Here is a 21,538-nt window from a genome sequence, read left to right on the forward strand (position 1 = left end):
TTATCTCACTGTATACTGGGAGCACTGGATGCAGCTTTGCTTTAAATTAGCATCAATGCATAAAATTCTGGGTGACTTGTAAGTGTGCTGAAGGTTATCGGGGGTTGGTGAAGCTGTTCTCAAAGTGGAGATAGATTTCCTCATGAATGCTGTCACTGCATTTACAAATACGAATGCTCATGTCCTCTCCTCGTCCTCCTCCTCCCTGTGCAAGCGTCTGCCTTTTTTTAAAATACATTTTCCCATCTGGCTCGCTCTAAATGTTGCAAATTATCCCCTCTTGTTAAAATTTGTTTCCTTCACTTTCCCTGCACCTTTTTCCACCTGCTTCTTCCATCTTACCTCTTCCCTGCTGCTCTGGTCTATCGCTCCATATTTTCTCATGCCGTCCTCTCTGCTATCTTTCTCACTTTCTGCTCCCCACCCCACCCTTTCCCTGCCTCCTGCTTTCTTTCCCCCCTTTTTCTCTCTCTTTCTCTAGCTGCCTGGTTGATTCATTTTATTGTCTGCTCCCTGCAGGTATACCCTCGGAAGAAAACTCCTGCTGTGGACAGGCTATGTGTGGGCGTACCTACTGCAGAGGTGAGCCAAATGCTGCTGAATCACACAAGCCCCTTTTCAAGCCTGTAATATATTTGTTGTTACCCATGTTAGAAGACGCCCTTGCATTATACACATTTGCTTACTTTTAAGAATTCAACAGCAACACCCATATGGCAGAAGTTATTTCATTCTTGATTGCCTCTGAAAATAAAGTTTGACACATTCAACAAAATTTGAATATTAATCAAAATATTTGCAAAATATTGGCACATGAGAGCATGAAGCAATGAGCACAAGTTGTCTGTCTGGGCTTTGATTAGGCAGTTATTTTGTGAAAGATTTGAACTGGTGTTTGGCTCAGTCTTAACTTACTGAGTCGAATCACAATATCTTCCAAACCCTGCTTAGAAAAGGCATTAGCAAGAGCGCTAATCTCCTTTTCGGCCTTGTTTTCTGCCATTATGCTACTGCCAAGCATGCATGTGCTAAAAGACACACAAGCGGGCTTGTAGACAAGCATTGCTAGAGCAACGGGGTCTGTGGAGCGAAGGCATGAAGAGCCACGGATGGTTAGTTCAGTACACTTGTAAACTGGCAGAAGCAAACTAACTTTACCATAGACAACCATGCAACAAGTGAAATGTTATGTAGTTTTGGACAAAGAAACACAGAAATTGTTTGTGTAAAGACTCCTTATTCATTATAACATGTTCCACATTACACACACCCCTCCGCAAACGCACACACTAATTTAAACATAATCTCAAATGCTGACAGGCGGTCGTGCTCGATGGGCTTTCCGCTGGTATCCATCCTCTCTGCCACTGTTTACTTAGAGCCCAATGTAAATGCCAGTGGAATATTGTGATTCATGGGGCTCTGCTGATCACACAGTGCATTTCCATGCATTATTTACATCGAGCTTAGCTTTCTCCTATGCATTCACAAGCACAGGTCACAAACTAGCAGGGATCAATGAATGACAGGAATCAAATATTTATGCTGGAGCTAGAGCACCTAGGGCCGGTCACATGACCACGGGGATCCACAGAGTCAACTTCCTGCCGTGTGCCTTCCAGAGGGATGTGAGATGAGCAGCATCAGGGACAAAAGAAGAAGCGTTGTTAATGTTTGTTGTAGCAATTTACAGAGGTAGGGAAAAATGCTGTTGGGAACGGTCGGGTTCTTACAGTATTTGTTCCTGTGTGCCTGCTGTGTTGATTTAGAGTCTGTTGTTTTGTTTGTGTACAGAAATACATCAATTTGTTATGATGTTGAACACTGAAGCAGTCATGCATATTCTATAAATTGTTTTTCAGTTATTTATGTACACTATTTACATAGTCCATACATAGATTATACTAAAAAGATTAATGAACGGGATTTATTCAAAAGAAAACTCATCTGCATACATACTATTTGAAGAATATCTGATATTTATCATCCAGCAATATTGTCTGCTGTCTGTTTTCTAATGAGGCTTGTGTGTACAAAGCACTGTTTTCCTAACGGAGGCCTCCCCATTGTGTCTACTAGTGCTTTGGCTTGCTGGGAATCAATGGAGCTGGGAAAACCACCACGTTCAAGATGCTGACAGGAGATATCCCAGCCTCCAGTGGAGAGGCCTTCCTAAATGGATACAGGTGAGGCGCTAACTCCCACTAGTGCACCAAGTAGCTCATCATAATTAGCCACCCAAGATGGCTGCTCAGATGGGGATTGAGCTGAGGTGTTTTTTTTTTTTTTTTTCTGTAGCTCACACCCTTTCTGAGCTACTCGCGCTCTGTATAACACAGCTTTCTATTTCTCTGTCTCTCACGTTCTCTTCTTTGTTATTCTTGGTTAGGTAGTTTCGATATCTTTTACACAGTCTGCAGTCTCTGCCTTTTCAACCTGGGTTTTCTTATGTCTCCTCACTGAGATATTCTCAGAAATGCTGAAGACTCTGCTCCCTCTTTTTCTACCTGCCTCTCGCACATCTTACACATATTTCATTCCTTTTCCCTGTTTTTCGTCTCTTCCTCAGAATCAGTCATACGAAATCTTTGCACATGCCAGAAAATACCTTGACACCAGCAGTATGAGACTCAAGCATCTGAGCGAAGGAAGGCTCTTCTTTATTTTTAGGAACAAACAACTATGTTGCTTTGTCTCGGTGTGCATCTCTAAGGCAGCACAATTGAGAGTGGTTGAGTATGAGCTGTGGTCGTTTTCACGTCACAGCGACTGCTATAGTTGTTAATTTATACATTTGGTAATTGACTTTTGTTCAACAAAGAAACGAGAGCTGAATAGAACAAGACCCAACACAGTTGATTAATGTGTGTAACGGAGATCAAAGAAAAATCCCAGAGACCTTTAGGGGGAAACAAAAACTGAAAAGCGAGAAAAACAGATGTGAGTACGCCCACTCCTCTGTTTTCAGCTCATTACGCTTTCTATGCATTGGCAAGAGGAATGATCGGCACAAGAGAAGAAGCATTATCTCTTAAACAGACGTTTCAGCTCTTGTGGCAATTGTACGTCTTATCTGGAATTGTAGACTCACAGGGAATAGCTGTTCTTACCTGCATTCAACATTTGTTTTACGGCCTTTCGCCACTGTTAAATGCCAAAAAGAAAAAAATAGATGGCTAACTGCCTCTAGTGGCTCACAGGTGGTCTGATGTTGGGAAATACCAACTGTAACTATTCTTTTAAATTCTGTGGCGTTGTGTATTAATGCCACATTTAGTCATACTATTAGCCACTATTAGCATGCACAGTGTTAGACAAACAATTTAATTTAGTCTCTGTACCTGTTGTTTCTGGATGTTCGGTGCCCGTGGAGACTAAACTGAAATGGTTATCCACAATGTCACAGCCTCATTGTTTGTTTACTATACAGTAAAACAGCAAAATCTAGTGGAGTTAATTATGAGTACAAAGCTGTCCCTGAATCAGATTAAAGGCTATAATAACACATCATGAACTTTTATCAAAGCTAAAACAAAACCCAATAATAGATCATTATAGTTTTCAGTTCACCGTGACCTTGTTGAGATCCAGCAGCTTCCAGACACATCAAATCACATTTTGCCTCCTCAAGGCTGAACATTGCTGCTGGAAAATAACATAGTTCCAGTCTCTGGAAAAAATAAAAAACAAAGCAGCTACAAAAAGAAGAAGCTGTAACATTTGTTGCCTGCAGGTGGTGAAAGCATTAATATTGTGCATTGCGAAAAGGGCATGTCTGCATTCAGAACTACTGCTGTCATTATTTTACTGGTCTCTAGAAGGTGCATCTTGGTATGCCTGTACACAGTACTGTACACAGTGTGAAATGAACTACTCTGTACTCTAATATATCTACATCTTTATTACTGGGGTTTCACAGAGGAATGTGGACCTTGATTTTCTCTTTTCTATAAAGCAGTAAGCAACTTAGTGGCCTTCTAACTGTCCTCGTTGTATATATGATATCATACTCTGTGTCATGGTCAGCCATTTGATATAACCTTTAGATGATTTCTTGCAAACATTAGTCACATCGTGTAATGGATATGTTCTTTCCCAGCATACGAACAGAAATGACCGAGGTGCACCAGAATATGGGCTATTGTCCCCAGTTTGATGCCATTGATGACCTCCTTACAGGACGAGAACATCTGGAGTTTTACGCCAGGTTGCGAGGGGTACCGGAAAAAGAGGTTGCCATGGTAACTATTGCATCCTCCTGTACTTTTTGTCCTTGTATTTTAAAAAAAAGTAGTTAACTTTATGGTGTATGTTATGAACGCTAAAATAACACAAGTTAACAATGTAGCTTTATGGTTAACATGTTAAAATTAAAAGATTAATACAAATAATACATTTTAAACATCTTCTTCAAATAACTACTTAAATAAATGCATCAAATACTTGCATCACCTGGCGTGCACTTATGGCAAGCTGGAGCATATATTGGAATGGTAGAGAACCTCAGTGGGAGAAACCATACATAATGAAAAATGGCCAGTGGTACAGAAGCAGCAGCTGTGGGTTATGTCTCTACATTATTCACCATGCCCAGTGGTGTGGCCGGCCCTATGTAGCCTCCCTGCACTCCTCTTGCACTGCCCACTTCTACAACTGTAAGATCAAAAGAGGAAGAGGCTGGCGGCAACCATAGGCCTCAAACCTGACGCCAGGTCTTTGATGTCTTAGCTGCAATGCAGAGGGACCCAGTTCTGTGCTGCTACCATAACTCTTGATTTTACTGTGGCCCTTTGTGATATGGTGGCCATTCTCTGTCCAAACTGGGCCCTTGTGCTGTGATATTTGCATAATCAGTAAATAAATACATATACATAATGTGCAGGGACTATGCTGTAAATAAAGGTCCCTCAACCTGCAGTTATTTTCAACCCTGCACGTGTCCTTCGAGACCCGGTGGTGCTCTTTAGTGTTGCTCTTGATTGCTAATGTTTGATGAGATGTTGTTGAAATAGCAGGGAGAGCAGTAAATCACCTCAGCAACCTGTGATTAAGGTCCAGTAATTTTCCGCTGTCATAGCTTGTCCTTAAAAGACACAGAATAATGAATACATTGCTGATCTAAAACACTGAAATACAGTTGTACTCATGGGGCTAATTTGAACCCTCTTCTTGAGGCCATAATGTTCCTTGTTTTTTTTCTTGTCAAAAGGTGGCCGAGTGGGGGATTCAGAAGTTGGGGCTTGTGAACTATTCTAACAAGTCAGCAGGAACCTACAGCGGTGGGAACAAACGGAAACTTTCTACAGCAATAGCCCTCATCGGTTGTCCTCCAGTCATCTTCCTGGTGAGATACAGCTTTACAGATGTGGTATAAATGATGAAAGTATGATACACGTCTACTATGATTAAAAAGTACTAAATACTTTACATGAATATTGTTCGCACTACAGCAGCTAGACAGTATTAAGAATATGATGAGTATAGGAATCAGTAAGAACATATGCTTTCAGAAATGAGGAGTAGAAAAACAGGCTTTGGATCAAACTCACAAATTCTTGCTAAATTTCCCCAAGGATTTGAATCACATTACTTGTGGATGACAATGGCGTCTCTCAGGGGTCACTCACTGGTCATGTTTTAATTCATTTTGTTGAGGAAAGAACCAATTCCTTTAGAAAAATGTAGAGCACACAGAACTGTGTTTGCATGGATTAAATTCCCATTCATCAGGACTTAAAACTGAGGGCAGGAGCATGAAGCAAGATTAATGAAGGTATGACTCAGAATATGCTGCATCACATGCATTCAATTAAGCAGCTTTAATGTGCATTAGGAAATTTCTGTTCGTGTTATTATGAGGGACAAACTTTAATGACACTGGGGGCTCCCTGAAGTATAAATTTTCATTATGATTATTGCAAACTTTACTTATTATTGTACGCTCTGCCTGCCACATGTCATGGTAGACTAGAGTAGAAAGTAAATGTTGAAAACATTTGTGATTCAAGACATTAAATACGATCAAAATTTTACTGCAAGTTTATGCCCAGAAGTATCTGAAGTATCTTCAGTGGCAAGAAAAGGTATGTGAGCTTTTTGGAAGTTTGTGGTTTTCTGCATCAATTTATCATTAAATGTGATCTTATTTCATCTTAGTCAAGAGTACCTAAAAATATGATGTGGCTAAAATAACAACACAAAAAAAATCTGATCTTTCATGTCTTCAATACGAACAACCATAAACACCTTACAGTACAAATAGAAAAAGTATGTGAACCCTGTAAATAATACTACTCTACAGAAGGTAAAACATTGAACTAGCAGGGTGCTGCTTACTGCCTTTTGGAGTCGCCAAGTCAGAGCCCAGACCTCATCCCTAAAGGGATGCTATGGAACGATTTTAAGAGAGTCTCACACATGAGATGTCCACTATACAAAAAAGAAGAACAATAAAGACAAGAAGAACAATAAAAAAAAGATGAAGATTGTTTATGACAAATTAATGCAGAAAACCACACAATTTCAGAAGGTTCACATACTTTTTCTTGCCACTGTATACTGTACACAGCATATGGCAATGTAATCTGCTGCCTGTAAACTATAATCCATTTGTTACTTTGCATAATGTAGCAATTATTCAGGTTATGCTGCTAATAAGTCAGGTAATGAGTAATCCATAATAAATTACTCAATAATCTTTCCAGCCGTTTCTGTTTTCTGGCTCTGCTTTTTGGCTGTAGAGTTTCAAATCTCCTTATTTACTCGTCTGAGCCAAGCTAGTCTTCACTTTGAGGCAGTGGGATAATGTGTTGTCAGTGTCTGTGTCAGTTTCAGTGTTGTGTGCTAGCCCAGGGAGCCCAGGAGGCCTTGAGGCAGTGCCACATAGGTTTTGCACAGGGACACATTGGATATGGTGATGGAAATACCCCATGGGATTTGTAGGATTCTGCTAGTGAGGGAGAACCAGGCCTGGAACAAAACCAGCCAGTGGACTGAGTACTGTCATTCTCTAATCGTGTATGGACAGACTAGCCCCGAGGAAAAGGAAACAGCAAGTCACTGACACTCTGTGTGTGTTGGAGAGTGCTTCAGTATGTGTCTTCATTATGTGTGCATGCATGTACCTATGTTCTTCATGTCTGTATGCGTTTTTCTGTGTCCTATATTTGTTCTATAATTACGTCTCTACACACAAATATGTCTGTGTGTGTTTACAAATAAAGGGACACTGTAAAGTGTCTTATTAATGTGTTGGCTCACCACAACAAAACAGCTCCTCGCTGCATGCATTGTTCCAAAAGATATTCCCCAGTTTTTGTGTTTTGATGATACCGTCTTTTCAATTATTTCGTTTTTTCCCCTACTGTGGCTATGTACGCTCACATTGTTAGGGGATCTGTTAAAAGTAAACAGTATACTATACAGTTCTACATTAGTAAATGATGAGCCAAAGTAGAAAACTATTTTGAAGAGGCTCAACTTGTTGCAGGACGAACCAACGACTGGGATGGACCCCAAAGCGCGGCGCTTCCTCTGGGACTGCATCCTGAGTGTCATCAGAGAGGGGACGATCAGTCATTCTCACATCACACAGGTACAACCTCACTCTCTATTTGACTTTTTCCACCCAATAAGATGTAGACACAAGATGTTGACTCTTCTGCATCCAAATTGCCTCCCCACCCGCCACCCCCAAAAATAAATTGGAGCAGTAAATATTGTCATCGTGATTGATTTGAGTTACGCCTTAGTTGAAAGGTATTGTTTCCTGTGCGGCAGTTAATATTGCCTGCCAGAGACACGCTGGCTGCTATAAAGCTTTCATGAAGCACGAGGGCATATTGACTGACTCGTGCTTTTTTTCCTCCATAAAAAGAGAAACAGTCAATATTAGTGTTGGAGTCTTTTCATTATCCAAGACTTCCTGGAGCAAATTTAAGTTTCCCAACTTTTCTTTTGTAGTGTTGGGCGGCTTTGGACACGGTTTTACGAGAGGAAAAAAAATTAAATGTCTCTCTCTCTTTCTCTTTTTTTAAATGAAACCTACAAGTTGATGGTCCAAGTCGATGTGGACCATTTAACAATTCTAATGCCCATTCGTTTTACCATTTCCCAAATTGCCTGAGTTTTTAAATCAGGTCATGTGAATAATCTGTTCGGCTCTTTTGGAATATATTGCCCTCATTATTCAGTACGTGTTGCCTTCATGGAGGAATGAAAACATTTAGTGTTGTTGCAGGCAATGTGGTTGAGCTGCATCCAATTGTCCATGGCATGACCAGGTGGTTGTGTTTTGTTAAGTAGCAGATTCACCAGGTTTTACATAGTCATAATCCTAATTGCACCATTCTTCAGAAAGGCTTCACAGGTTTTGCCTCATGTACAAATGACTCGTGCTGCAGCCCAACACCGAAAGAGAAAAAATGAGATAATAAGACCTACAGATGGTCCTTTCCTTTCCCTCTAATTACCGAATTTGTCGTCCATTCAAGGTGTCAAAGGAGACACATACAAATGGTCTAACCCTTACTAAATGAGGAGAAAAGTTTCAGTAAATCAGCAAAGTACTGTGAGTTAATTGAGTTCTACACTGTATAAAACATATTTGGACCTGATATTTTAGCGGCTGAACGAGGACAAAACAGTTTTAAGCTGTCATTGTCTCTTAGCTGAAATGGAAATAGCTTGCACATGTAGTATTATTACTACCTGTACTTGTCATTTATGCTGCAAATTTTACTCTTTACTTTCTTTCAACAGTATGGAGGAGTGTGAAGCACTGTGCACACGGATGGCCATCATGGTAAATGGTCGATTTAAGTGTCTCGGGAGCATCCAGCATCTGAAGAGCAGGTAAGGGTCCTTTGTTTTGCTACTGAGTGCGATAGACCAAGAGTAGAATAAATATATATATATATATATATATATATTGAAGCTTGAATTGAGATGAAAGAAATCCCTGCTTCCCACCAAGGTGTTCTGTTATTTATGCAGTATGTATAAATAACAAGAGAGCATGTATATTGGTAATGAAAAAATCTATGATTCAAGTTTTTCAAAGGACGGGAAGAGAATTTATTGCTACAGCTAACAAGTACTGAATATAAAAGGGACCATGAAAAGCATGATTTATCAAAAAGTGTGCAGTACTAGTGGAACCTCACATAAACTCCACGGGAATTTTATGAAGTGTGAAATGTTTCTAGTCTTTATGCCAAGCTAAGCTAACTTAACCTAACCTAATGAGGTACCTGCTATAACTCTAGCTGCTCTAGCAGAGGTGGCACAGGTATACCGGCTCAATATTCATCTAAGTGCAAGAACTTTTCTAAAAAGTTCTCCACCACTGATAGTACCACTTCAAATTCTAGGTTTACTTTAGGTACAGAGGTACTATATCTCACAAGATTTTGAGTTACTGATAAAAACTAAATATTTATATTATTATTGACTTCAATCCCGTTAACTCAAATGTTACTGACTAATAAAAAAGGTTTGTTAACCTTAGTAACTTCATGGACAAAGTCTAGGAGAGACTTCAGGAACCTTTTATCTGAGAATTTGGAAGGGTTGCTTTGTAAAATTATCACACAATCGTTATTTTTTTTCCATTCAGAAAAGCAACCTATTGTCAGTAGCTGTGGAAAACGAATGTCAAGGCATACACACCAATTAAACCTGCTTTTTAAAAGGACAAAATATTTGTAAACTTATTTCACATTTTTGCCGTAAAGTGCAAACAAACTTTTAGTTGTTAAAAATATGGCGAAAACCTTTTATCAATCAAAAATAAAGGCAAAAATCTGTGTTACTATAGCAGCATGATGTGTAACAAAAACAGCAGCTGGTCAAGGTGGAGCTGATTTTAACCACTTTCCATATTTACAGCTGGTTAATCGCCAATAATGTATCATTGTTTATTAGTTGAATACATTTTGTATTGAGACTCTTCATATATATATGTAGAGGAATAAAAACTACAATGTACAGAAATAGGAAGGTGGAGTGATCTCAGTCTCCTCATCTCAAGATTTCAAACTATTTCAGAGGCTACAGAACAATTATACATTAATTTGTTTTGGTTCCCGGGATGATGGTGTTTTCTTCATGAGCTCAAGTTAAAGTCACATGTGTTTGGCTGCCAAGCTGCAGCTGGTATTATATTCAAAATTATTACATTGATTGTACATACCAGGAAAAAATTGCAGTTGGGTTCTGTGGTTCTTGGTTCAGTGTCCTAAATCCTCCGGCACTGACTTAGCTTAACATTTGTTTCCCTCCAGACCCATAAATTCTCTTTTCACCCTCCCTGTCCTCATGCTCATCCTTAATAGGCCTTGTACACATGTCGTAATGCATTTTGTTACATCTCCATTATGGATATTTCTTGCTTTTAACTTCATTCCCTTGTCTTGGTTTCTTGTCTGATATCTGAGGCCAGCACTTACGCCCCAAGCCCTTCGTGTAACAGTGAGGCCGATCCATTACCTTAGGTACAGTCTGGTGACATTATTACCACTTCACTGTGTGATCTTCTAAGAGGACGGACATACACACACACACACACACACACACACACACACACACACAAAAGCTACACTCACAACAGGAATATGTGGTGGCGATCGTTGGGTAGAGAGAAAGATCAATACACCTGGGATGAGGGGTGGAGCGGACCATTTTTCAAGTCGTGCTGGGGATTAGGGGAAACGCCTGAAACAGCAAGGCGGGGGCAGCAGTGTCAAGGGTATTTCCCATCAAGAGCATCATAATGTCGCATTGGCTGTGCTTTTAGACCACTGTGGAGCGAGAAAAGGGATGGTAGATGGGGCTAGAAAAGAGTGAAAATGAGTTGAGAGATGAAGGGCTAAAATGGGAGAGTGACGTACCAATCAATCTTTCCCAGATGTTGAGGAAATGGACAGATCCTCTGTGTCAATTACATCCTGACTGTAGGGGGAAATCAGGTTGGTGTAAATAAATTATGAACCACACAGGAGGTATAGGATCGTTAAGAGGCACGGGAGGAAAGGGAGGGTAAGGAGAAAAGTAGTAAACAAGGGAAGAACACAGAGGGCTAACACATGCCCTAGTTCACTCAACATGCTATCAGGTAAAAGGGAATCGCACTTCACAAGACGTACAAGTGAGAGGAAGCCTGATAAGCGTGACGTCTACACAGATTTTTGCTGTGCTTATTTTAGATCTCTCACGGACGATTTACATGCTGCTGAAATGCTATCGCTCAGTTCTCGCCACGCAGTGAATAATTTCTAATTAAGCGTCCCTATCTCTGCAGCGCTTGGTGTAATTAATGTTTCATGAGGTGTGGGACCCTGTTAATGACTGAAAAGGCAATTAAAGACTGTCTTCTCTGTTTTCTTTTCTCGTCACTATCCCACTACATGTTTGTGCTACCATGTTGCCCCCCTCCTGCATGCGCCCTTACCTCCATTTACCACGTGATCCGCCATCATTTAAATTGTCGCAAGCCTCATCAATCTGGCTTTGCAGAGTGAAACGCTGACCGTCCACTGCTTTTGTGCTTGAATACTTACTGTGGGGGAGATGGAGAGGCCAGATTCTCACAAATGCACGGGCTGTTGCCAGTTTGCAGATGGGAACAGTTCCATCAGACAGCAAGGTTTGAAGAAGAGAAGGAGGACGCATAGCAGCAGAGGCAGGTGGTGCATGCCTGTGTCACACCGTGTAAGCGGCTGACCTGCAAAGCTATGGGTGCAGCTTCTTCTTCCCCCTGCCCCCCAACCCCCACCCCTAAGTTCTCCATCTCTTTTTCATCACAGGCCCCTGAAAGGAGTGCAGCATCTCACCGCAGGAGCAGCTCTCACATTTTGACCCCCTATTGCTCATATGTAATACAACTCACCCTCCCACATTCGCAGCCCTCCCTCCCTCCATCGACTTCTCGCCTTCAAAAACCTTTGACTATATTACTCTTATTTATTCATCCCTGTGCTACTCTCAGGTGGCAAGGCTTCCAGGCCAGCCATCCAATTGCTTGTTAGTGCTGCCCCCTTTAGTTCAGTGGTGACCCTGTCTTTATCACTGAGATGCCCTTCTGCTTTAACAATCTTGCCTCTGTGTATCAATCAAGCCCCAAATGAGCCAAAGTACCCCATTTAAGCTGCTAGGAAGCTGGTCAGCGTGTGACATGGGCAGGGAATTTGGTTTTGTGTGGTGGATTACAAACAGCAGGGTGTCCATTTAAATAAGCCCCTTGATTACCTTCCTCTGCTGTTGTAAAAACATCCTCCTTACCTGTCCTGATATTGAGCCCCTCATATCAATCACACTTCAAAGAATTTATGAAAGGCTGGTGGAGAAGGAGAAATAAATAAGTAAAAAAATAAAAAAAAATGTGCAAGAGGCTGTAAATATCGGTTTAGTATAGGAGTGTGCTGGTATGAAAGCTCCCAGGTGTTAAGTAAACTCAAATGAAGTGGAGGAACCAATAAAAACAGCTTCAAAGCTCCCCTATAATCTTGTCAGTTAGGAAGGACACCCACTAGCCGATGCAGGATTTTTCACTGATTGATATCCTTCATATCCCCGCTTCATAGAGTACCTGCAGTTAGTACACACCACAGTCTGGAGTCTTATTTTCTCCTTACTTAAAGCACATCATGATATAAAAGTGGAGTATAAAGTGCCTTTAATGCATTAAGGTAATTCAGTGTGGGCGCTGGGGAGTTTTTTACAAGAGCGGTGTCTAAAAGTTTGGATCAATCCCCTGAAGTTGACGTTGAGAAGTCCAATAAACTATGTCCCACTCACCGTGCATCAGCTCTGCAGGTGTGCCATTAAGTAAATAGTTTACAGCTTTTTAGTGCGTGTCACCAGCAGAGATGGATGACAAAATAGTTCTCTTTGTGGTTTACAATGCATCAGCAACATAGGTGTAATTAAGACTGCTAGAGGATGGAGAGACACAGATGGTGCACTGTAAAGGTACTGTACATATCCGACAGCTGTCTGCACTTACAATATACAGTATTGTTACCCTGGATAGTTTGTAGGAATATTAATTTATGTGGGAATGCGACTCTTGTACAGTTTATATATATACATATTATTAGATTTCACATCAAAGTGTTTTGTGGATAGAAGCGAGCGATGAATCTGCATCTGCATCAGATCTTTCAAGGTCTGTAGAGATGGCTGGATGGTTATTTATGGCTATGTTTTATTAGGTCTGTGTCCGTATACATGTTTGAAAAGCCCGTAGTAATAACTTTTATAGGCTAAATGATGGTTTCGAGTAAGATTACTTTTGAAACTCAATATTGAATAAAACACTTCATAAATATGTCGTCACATAAATACTGACAGACACTACTAATCGTCATCTCTTAGGAACAGATTAAATGGCTTTTGACTATTTTCCAAGGTCGAGAATGATCAGCAGTCATATCAGCGATCATGTTGTCACTTCCTTCTGGCGTCATTCAATCATAACAATTAGCTCTGAAAGTGTAAGCATGTGACGTTGGTTAGCTAAGGCCCCCAGTAGTGGTCCAATGTTAGTCACTGTATCTGTGTCAGTTTTAATCTAGTTTTCATCAGTATTAGTGTCGTGCCTTTTGAAGTAATCACTCTGAGGCTACAGAAGTCAAAGTCTTTGTTGTGGTTACATGTGTTGCTGTGGTGAAGTTAGTGGGAAAAGAAAATGTGCTTAGTTGTTCTCAAATACTGTGTCTATTCCCCCCTGCTCTTAAAACATCTTAATTAGTCTTTTTTTTTCAGACTGTTATTATCAGTTAGCTTTTATTCACTGAGGAAAAACACTATTCTTTTCATTTGTGTTTTTTAATTTACTGTAAGCAACAAAACGTTATTTGTGTTGATGGAATTAACACTGGAAACATCCAGAATGAGCTTGTTTTCATGTCTTAATTTGATATACTACTAACCATCTCTGTTATGCAGTCACAGGGCAGTGCTTTGATTAGTTCATATTTGACTGAATATATTGCACACAATCGCACGCATTCATGCCGACAGTTTCATACTTTTCCACTGATTGATACTTGGTGGCGGCAATGTGGCAGAAAACACATCAGTGTGCAGGCAAATCCCTCTGTCCTCACACTTCCTGTCGTGCATCTGCCAGAAGCTCCCCCCTTGGAACTAAGGAAGTTTTTTGGATGAGTTCCTGCCCCGATCAAAGCATCAGACCACCCTAGCCGCACTGTGACCTCTTGCCCTGCGTCCGTTCTCCCTCCTGTGGACACAAATACAAGGTTTGGCAGTGGTGAGGGTGACCTTTCTAGACTCCCACAGATGAAGGAAGGCAGTAGAATTATATTCTGGCTGTCATGCCCTTATCTGTATCTGGCTGTTGTTTGTTTTAAATTACATGGAAGAACGCCTTCCCAGCGACCAGTATGGAGGAGAAGAGTGAGGCAGAATAATGAAAATGAAGAGAGAGCTGCAGTCCAGACATTACAGAGGCTCTGCCATGCTGTGTTGAGCTGCTGTTTTAAATCTCTAAAGTAAAATGTTGTCAAATAATTAGCTGTGACAGTCTTGACTTAACTTTAAACATTCATTTTTCAAATTGCAAAGATCTGGCTTTTAAATCTAAAACCAGTCACCCGCTAAATGCTAATTAATTCTTATGTGATATCGTTATGACTATGCAGTGTAGTTCTGTTTTTAGATATGTGAGCCTACTTTCCCCTACACAGGCAGAGTTTATTTAAGATCGTCCAGACAGGCAGCGTATCAAAGATGAAAGAACTTGTTTTGTTGTGAATATAGAGGCAGAGTAAAAATTATGAATATGAAAAAAATGTATTTTTCCCAAAGTGCTGCCAAAGCTGCTGTGTAGCTGCAGCAAGAAAGGAAATAGAAGTAAGGTAGGCAGGGAGAGAGAATGAGAGGAAGCTAATTGATAAATCCTTTTACCGTCACTGACAAGCAGCATTTCATTACCCACATACAGTATACTCCAAACCGTTTCACCAAACCCTTTTGCCATAATGCTTCCTGAGCTTATTGGATTTTTACAAAAATGTTTTTGCATCTTGGCTGAGCTTGGCAGTCCTTGGACAAAGCACATTTCCTGAGCCGGCAGCTATAATAAACACAAGGGGATTGTGGCCATAGTCTTGATTGGATGATGAATTAAGCTTGATGTGTGGGGATAGCTGTGATGTTGGGCTGCTGGTGTCTGATTACAGACTCTGTAGTCTTTGCATCCCATAAAAATAAAAGATGATATATGATGTGGCTTCACACAACCCAATAAGGATTCTGGCTATACGTTCACGTTTCATATGAGAAACTATAGTTATATTATTAGAACATCTAATATATTGTTGTGAGAGGTTGCAACAGCCACGGTCGTAACATTTGACATATTCATAATTTTGTCAGTTTGCTTAAAGTCATGCTGTTGAAGGTTGCTACAGTAGTTTCTACATTGCCCTTGAATGTTAAACAGATTTAACAGAAGCTTTTGGAAAAAAGAGCGGTGATAACACCCGACCAAGATCGGTGTGGTTTTGTTTTCACACTTTCATGTTGAAATTGGCCAAAATAACATATTACATTTACTAATGCCCATTAAGACGTACCAGGTCTTACTTTAAATTTAAAAAAGTAATTTGTACTTTTTATTAAGTTGTGTGTGAATCATAATCATATTGAGTTAACATGTAGTGACATATTTATAACAATAATTTCTTTTGCGCTATAATGGCAGAGTCGTTGCTGAAACCTCTGGTTATCTGATCATTAAGATTCAACATTCACTTTTCATTTTTAGAGGAAAAGCCTTGTGTACACAGTGAATATCTAGAAAAGAACAGGATTTCAGAGGTCAGGTCAGGGAGGGATATAATTTAAAACAATTCACAGACTGTCTGAATTGAGCTTTTTTAATAAAGTGCTGACAAGCGTATACTTGTAGTGATAAATTTGTCAGCTATTTTCTTCATCTTAGTGTTACTTCTGATATCTATAGCATACATTATTCTAGTTATAGATTCAGTCACCTTTAATAATGAAGTGAGTGGTTATTTCATATGCTGATTGCTGTAGATAATCTATACATGTGTGATTGCAAGATCTATTCTGGCTCATCAAATCAAGTTCAGTGTTTTGCATAATACATTTCTACAAGTAACATACACATAGAAATTAACATTAAATAAGCAATATACAATTAATGCAGCGTTGCACTGTTTCTGCACTGTGGTGAAAGGACTCTGCTACCCATGGGGTCCATTCACTGTGCTTCTCAGCACCAACCGAGTTTCACTTCCTCTCTCACTCCCTTTGGGATCACGTAGGCCTGCAGTTTATTCACCATATCTCTAATTGCCTCTAAGGGAGTTTCTGACTTGCATATAGCTCGGTACTAGCCCACATGGACATTTCCATGAGTAAATCCAACATTAGGGAATTAATTAGGCAGAAAACAATGGGTCATAAGAGTGCTAACGACAGAATAACAAGGCACAGAGTCTTATTTGGTGCTCACCAGACGTAGCATACAACCAGGAAGATGCAGAATGCTAAGCAGCTTTTGCACTTAGTGATTTTAACTTGTGTAACAAACATATGTGCACAGATGCTGACACCTCTTTCACATTTTAGGATAATATTCTTTTTCTGATTTGAACACCTAGAGTTCAAATCAGATAAAGAGCAGAGTTCTACAAATTACAGGGCACAAATGACTGATTTATGATTCAGGGCTACTGTAAATAAAATGTAATTTAAATTAATTGAAGTATCCATTGTTTATGTTAGCATGAGATACTTAAAATGACATTGTTCCTGTCATAGTCTAATACATAAAGATAAAAAGTTTCCCCACCAGCTATAAACTTTGTCGCACTGTTGAGTCAAGCTGCTTTTGTCCTCTGTTGCTGTGCCTCACCCGTTTGTCCAGCTCACCACATCCAGAAAGCTGGAAATGACTGGGGAAATGTGAGACCAATTAAATTTTGTCATCTCTTTTGATCCCTATCTCATCTTGTTCTTCCAGCTCAACACACTATTATCCATCACACCATGTGATGACCACAGGAGGAGAGTGTTCCTTATTTAGATGACCAACCGTGAACAATTTGGCACTGCCATGCTTGTTTGCAGTTCTTTTTTGGGACTGTATGTCTAACAGTGGAGTTTTGTTCTAGATTTGGTGATGGCTACACAGTGATTGTGAGGGTTGGCGGCACGCCTCCTGCCTTGAAGCAAGTTGAGGACTTTGTCCAGCAGACGTTCCCGGGCAGCATCCTGAAGGAGAAGCATCACAACACACTGCAGTATCAGTTGCCCTACACGCAGGGAGCTTTGGCCATGATCTTCAGCCAGTTCACCAAACATCAGCAGAGGCTGCAGGTGGAGGATTACTCTGTGTCCCAGACCACTCTAGATCAGGTGAGGCCCAAAAACAACACTTTGTTTGGTTGTTGTGTGAGAAAGTTGCATAAGGAAACCACGATTGGATACAATGCATCTACAGGCTGTATGCTTATATTAGGCTTTTATTGCTGATATTTATCCAGAGACTTAAATATTTCCAAACCCAGATGTAAAGCAGGAATAAGTATATGTTCTGTGTATCAAATAAGATTTCAAACTAATGATAAAATAATTCTAGCTGCAATCTCTGCTTTCTAAAAGCACCTGTAGTGTTTCTTCCTCTCTGTGCCACTGTTATTACAGACGTGACGCAAGTGGACTTAAACTTAGCGCTCTCCCTCAGGCCAATGTCAAATGGTGTTCTTTAAAGGCCAATACAAAGCTGCAGTAACCAGTGGATAAAAACTTTATTAGATTGTTTTTCGTAGACCTGCCATACTTATCTTAACACACTAAGTTACACCACATACTGTTCAAAAACACTGTTTTCCAAGGGAGGAATTTTAGTTACTAGCAATGTTGAGATCTCAGTGGCATTTTGGATTGAGTTTTTGAAAGTTCACTGCAGCTGAGGGGCTCCAGTGCGTCATCGAGCTTTCTTACTACCCTGCCCAAAATATTCCAAACCACAAAAATTATGAAAAGCTTTCTAACTTGGACACCCCTGCACAACAGGTTAAAGTACACCTACAGTACAGTGTAGCACAATATACTGTATTTGATTGGTTACTGCTATAGAAATCTAAACATTTGTCTAAATATATTAATCTTCATTTTAATCATCAAAAATGGTAGTGAAACAAACATATTCACAAGGCTTTAACACACAGAGTGCCTATGCTTTTGCAACATGTGCATCTGCTTTGCTTGGTTTTTGTTACTGGTATTAGGAAATTACACACAGGCTCCATAATGTGTTAAACATTTGTGCTTTGCCTTGGGTGTTATTCATGCGAATTGTGAAGACTTTATTATTTCCAAAGGTTTGTTCAAAGCACAGATGCTGTGATGACACATTTTCCTTTATCCCAATGTAGTATTGTCAGCGCGGGAGCCCATCTGAATGCAGTTATGAAACTTGTTTGTACTGTGTATTGACTAAATTGAGCATGACAGTGGAGTTGTTCAATCATTTCAGTGGTTATTGTTGAGCACAAAACAACACTTTGAGCAGGTTGCGGCTTGTAAAATAGCTGACAATTTCAGTCTAAATTTTCATGTTTGAAATTTTGGATGACTGCAGAGACTCTGGGTGCCTGTTGTTTTGTCCTACTGTAAATCTGTGGAGTGACAGCACTATGTAAGGGCTCATTAGGTCATCAATCAGTGCTGTCAGCTTTTTAGGTGTTCTCAGTTAACCCAAGTCTGCACCGGCCAGGATAAGATTTAAAGATCTATCATTGCCCACATGTTGTCTTCACCCATTTAGGCTGTCAGACTGACCAATGAGGACTCCACTGAGTTTGAGTAGCCAAGATAGTTCAGCTGCCAGGTCACAGTATTGATCCAGAATCTGGACTGAGGTTTTTTTGTTTCTATCCAAAGCTTCCCCCACAGCCAGGACTCTTTTTATATTCTATCCCAACTGCACTAGCCAGCCCTGATTGGGTAGATAAACCAAGACTCCTGCCCGTTACAGACGGGCTTCACCTTGTGTTTTTCAAATGGCCCCAGGGACCTGATGTGATCAGGCACTCAGAGGCGAGTGCAAGTGTGTCTGGTCTTACAAACCCACCATTAGCTCAGCAGTAGATGACCAAGTGGGAGGTAAAAATGACCTCTGAGGGGTTCAGAAAGGTCATCACTCCAGTCCACTATAGGGAGAAAAAAAATCTAGACATGATATCTGAGTGAATGGCGTGGTGGGTTTACTGTGTATTCATTTGTTCTGTGGCACTGCGTTTAATTCAAATTATGCAATATGAAGAGCACCACAGGGATGTTAAGCATTTCACAATCAACTTGATCCATTTGTGGATGAACCTTAATTTAAGATAAAATCATCTTTTGTGGCATTATTTAACTAAAATATGCCCTTTAGGGGACAATTAGACTACCACTATGACAGGAAAGGGATTAATGAAAGGCTAAGTGCTTTAACTTCATCTGGTTTAAAATCAGATTTGGTTTCTCCCAAAGGATTGTTCGGGCGAACCCTGTTTCCGCTTAAAAGACTGGCGTCATCTGCAACCTAGCAGAATTTGTGTTTTTTACTTTTTTGTCAACTCGCCCCATATTCTGCACTGGTCAATATTTACCACATATGATGCAGTAAATAAATCATTCTTGGACCACAAGGTCACAGTATTAAAGCACAGGGAGGAGGACTGGAGAACCTGCGGAGACCCAGACAGTCACCTTTCAACTGGAGATTTATAGAGAAGAGCCTCGACCTATAATATAACACCCAAGTTGCACTACAATTAATATTGATCCACACAGCTTGAAGCTCAGGCGTTAATGCTGATGGCCAAGACAGTGCAGAGCAGACAGAGCATTTGAAAGGAAAATGTGACTTTCTAAACTGCCAGTAGCAGATTGTGTGCTAGGAATGTTAAGCATTTGCTGCCTTGTGTGTGGACAGTGGAGTGGAGGAGTTGACCTTTTATATCCACTATACTAACTGCATGTAATCTTAATTATCACCTCTACTTTCTTTATGTTTATAACCATGTTGAAATAGTAGTGGAATTTAATGTAAAATAGTTTTAGACTAGAAAAGCGCCGTCTTTGATTTACTTTTATATAGGTTGTTTATAGTACAGTCTGCTATCTCATAATTTCTGTGTGGTGTGTTATGAATGCCTTTAAAGTCAAAATTATTGACAGGAAAAACCAACTTGAACAAAATTGGAAAAAGACTCCCACATGCTCTCTGGCTTAGTGCTGGTATGTACCAGATGAAGGTCGATCAAACCAAAACATCATAAATGAATAATTGTTCCAATAGTAAGCCAGACAGTGTGTGGGAGTTTTGTTTTTTGTTTTTAATAAAGTTAAAACAAGGATTAAAAACATTAATTATGGGTTAGGGTTGTGTACAAGCCAATGTTAATACAATTTTAACACACTTAGTATGCTTCAGTTGCAACTTTAAATTCAACAAAAAAATGTTCAGTGCAGTTCTTTGTTAAATAGCACAGTTTCCTCCTTCAAAACCATCCCAGTGCCGTTTCTGTACTATGATGCACTCTAAATCCTGACTAGAAATCTTCATACAGGTCATTCCTTCAGGTGGTCACACAGTTGCTTTGAAATTACTTTTTCGAGGATTTTAGAGGAAAAGGGCAGATTGGGATACTGATTTATAATTGTCTAAAACCTCTATATCCAGAGTAGGCTTTTTGAGTAGAGGTTTGACTACAGCAACCTTAAAAGCCTGTGGTATGTAGCATGTTATTAAAGATAGATTGATCTGATCTAATATTGACGTGCTAATCAAAAGGTAAAACATCTGTGTGCAGTCTAGTCTGGATGGGGTCTGAAAGACATGTTGATGGTGTAGATGCAATAATTATTGAAATTAACTCAGCATGAGCTACAGGGATGTCTTACAAACAAATCTAGAGCTGCTGTCATTATTACTGAGAGTTAAGGGGATACTAGGCTCAGCAGAGCTATGACTCTTTGTCAGCCTGGCTACGATGCTGAAAAGAAGCCTGAGGTTGTTCTTATTTGCTTACTTACTTTTATTTTTTTATAATTTTTTCTTTTGAGGCTATGCAAGATTCATCTAAATTAGGGGAACGCCACCTCCTTTTCAGCTTACATGATGTCTGCTTTAGGCTACAGATTTGTGACCTGTACAGTGGAGTTAGTTTCCTCACTACCTTGTTTTTCAGAGGGGCAATAGTTGTTTGGAGTGAGGTTGCAGTATTATCAACAAGATAGTCGACTTGTGCTGGATTAAAATTAAGTTGACTGCCCTCCTCTGTGTGGGTACATGGCTCTAAAATAAAAGATGGAGTCAGTTCCTTAAATTTGCCAACAGCGCTTTTAGATAAACATCTACTGTAGTGAAATTTTTTTCTTAGGTGAGGTGAAGTTCAGGACAGTAAATTAAAATGTTATTTAAAAAAAGGTCAGCCAAAAAAGGGTTTCGCTGAAAAACTATTAAATGATCAATTTCAACGGCTTTTGT

The 21,538-nt window shown here is 40.0% G+C and overlaps 1 protein-coding gene across 1 annotated transcript in view; it reads left to right on the forward strand.

The window, feature by feature from the left end:
- LOC113157683 (phospholipid-transporting ATPase ABCA1-like) overlaps positions 1 to 21,538 on the forward strand; it is a 135,803-nt gene that overhangs the window by 109,525 nt on the left and 4,740 nt on the right. The window contains 8 exon segments of the mRNA XM_026353281.1: positions 520 to 582; positions 2,080 to 2,186; positions 4,100 to 4,241; positions 5,210 to 5,344; positions 7,490 to 7,564; positions 7,566 to 7,594; positions 8,761 to 8,853; positions 17,169 to 17,412. Coding sequence (XP_026209066.1) covers positions 520 to 582; positions 2,080 to 2,186; positions 4,100 to 4,241; positions 5,210 to 5,344; positions 7,490 to 7,564; positions 7,566 to 7,594; positions 8,761 to 8,853; positions 17,169 to 17,412 — 888 coding nt within the window.

The sequence above is a fragment of the Anabas testudineus genome, chromosome 18, assembly GCF_900324465.2.
Source record: "Anabas testudineus chromosome 18, fAnaTes1.2, whole genome shotgun sequence".
In the NCBI taxonomy this organism is placed as follows: Eukaryota; Metazoa; Chordata; class Actinopteri; order Anabantiformes; family Anabantidae; genus Anabas; species Anabas testudineus.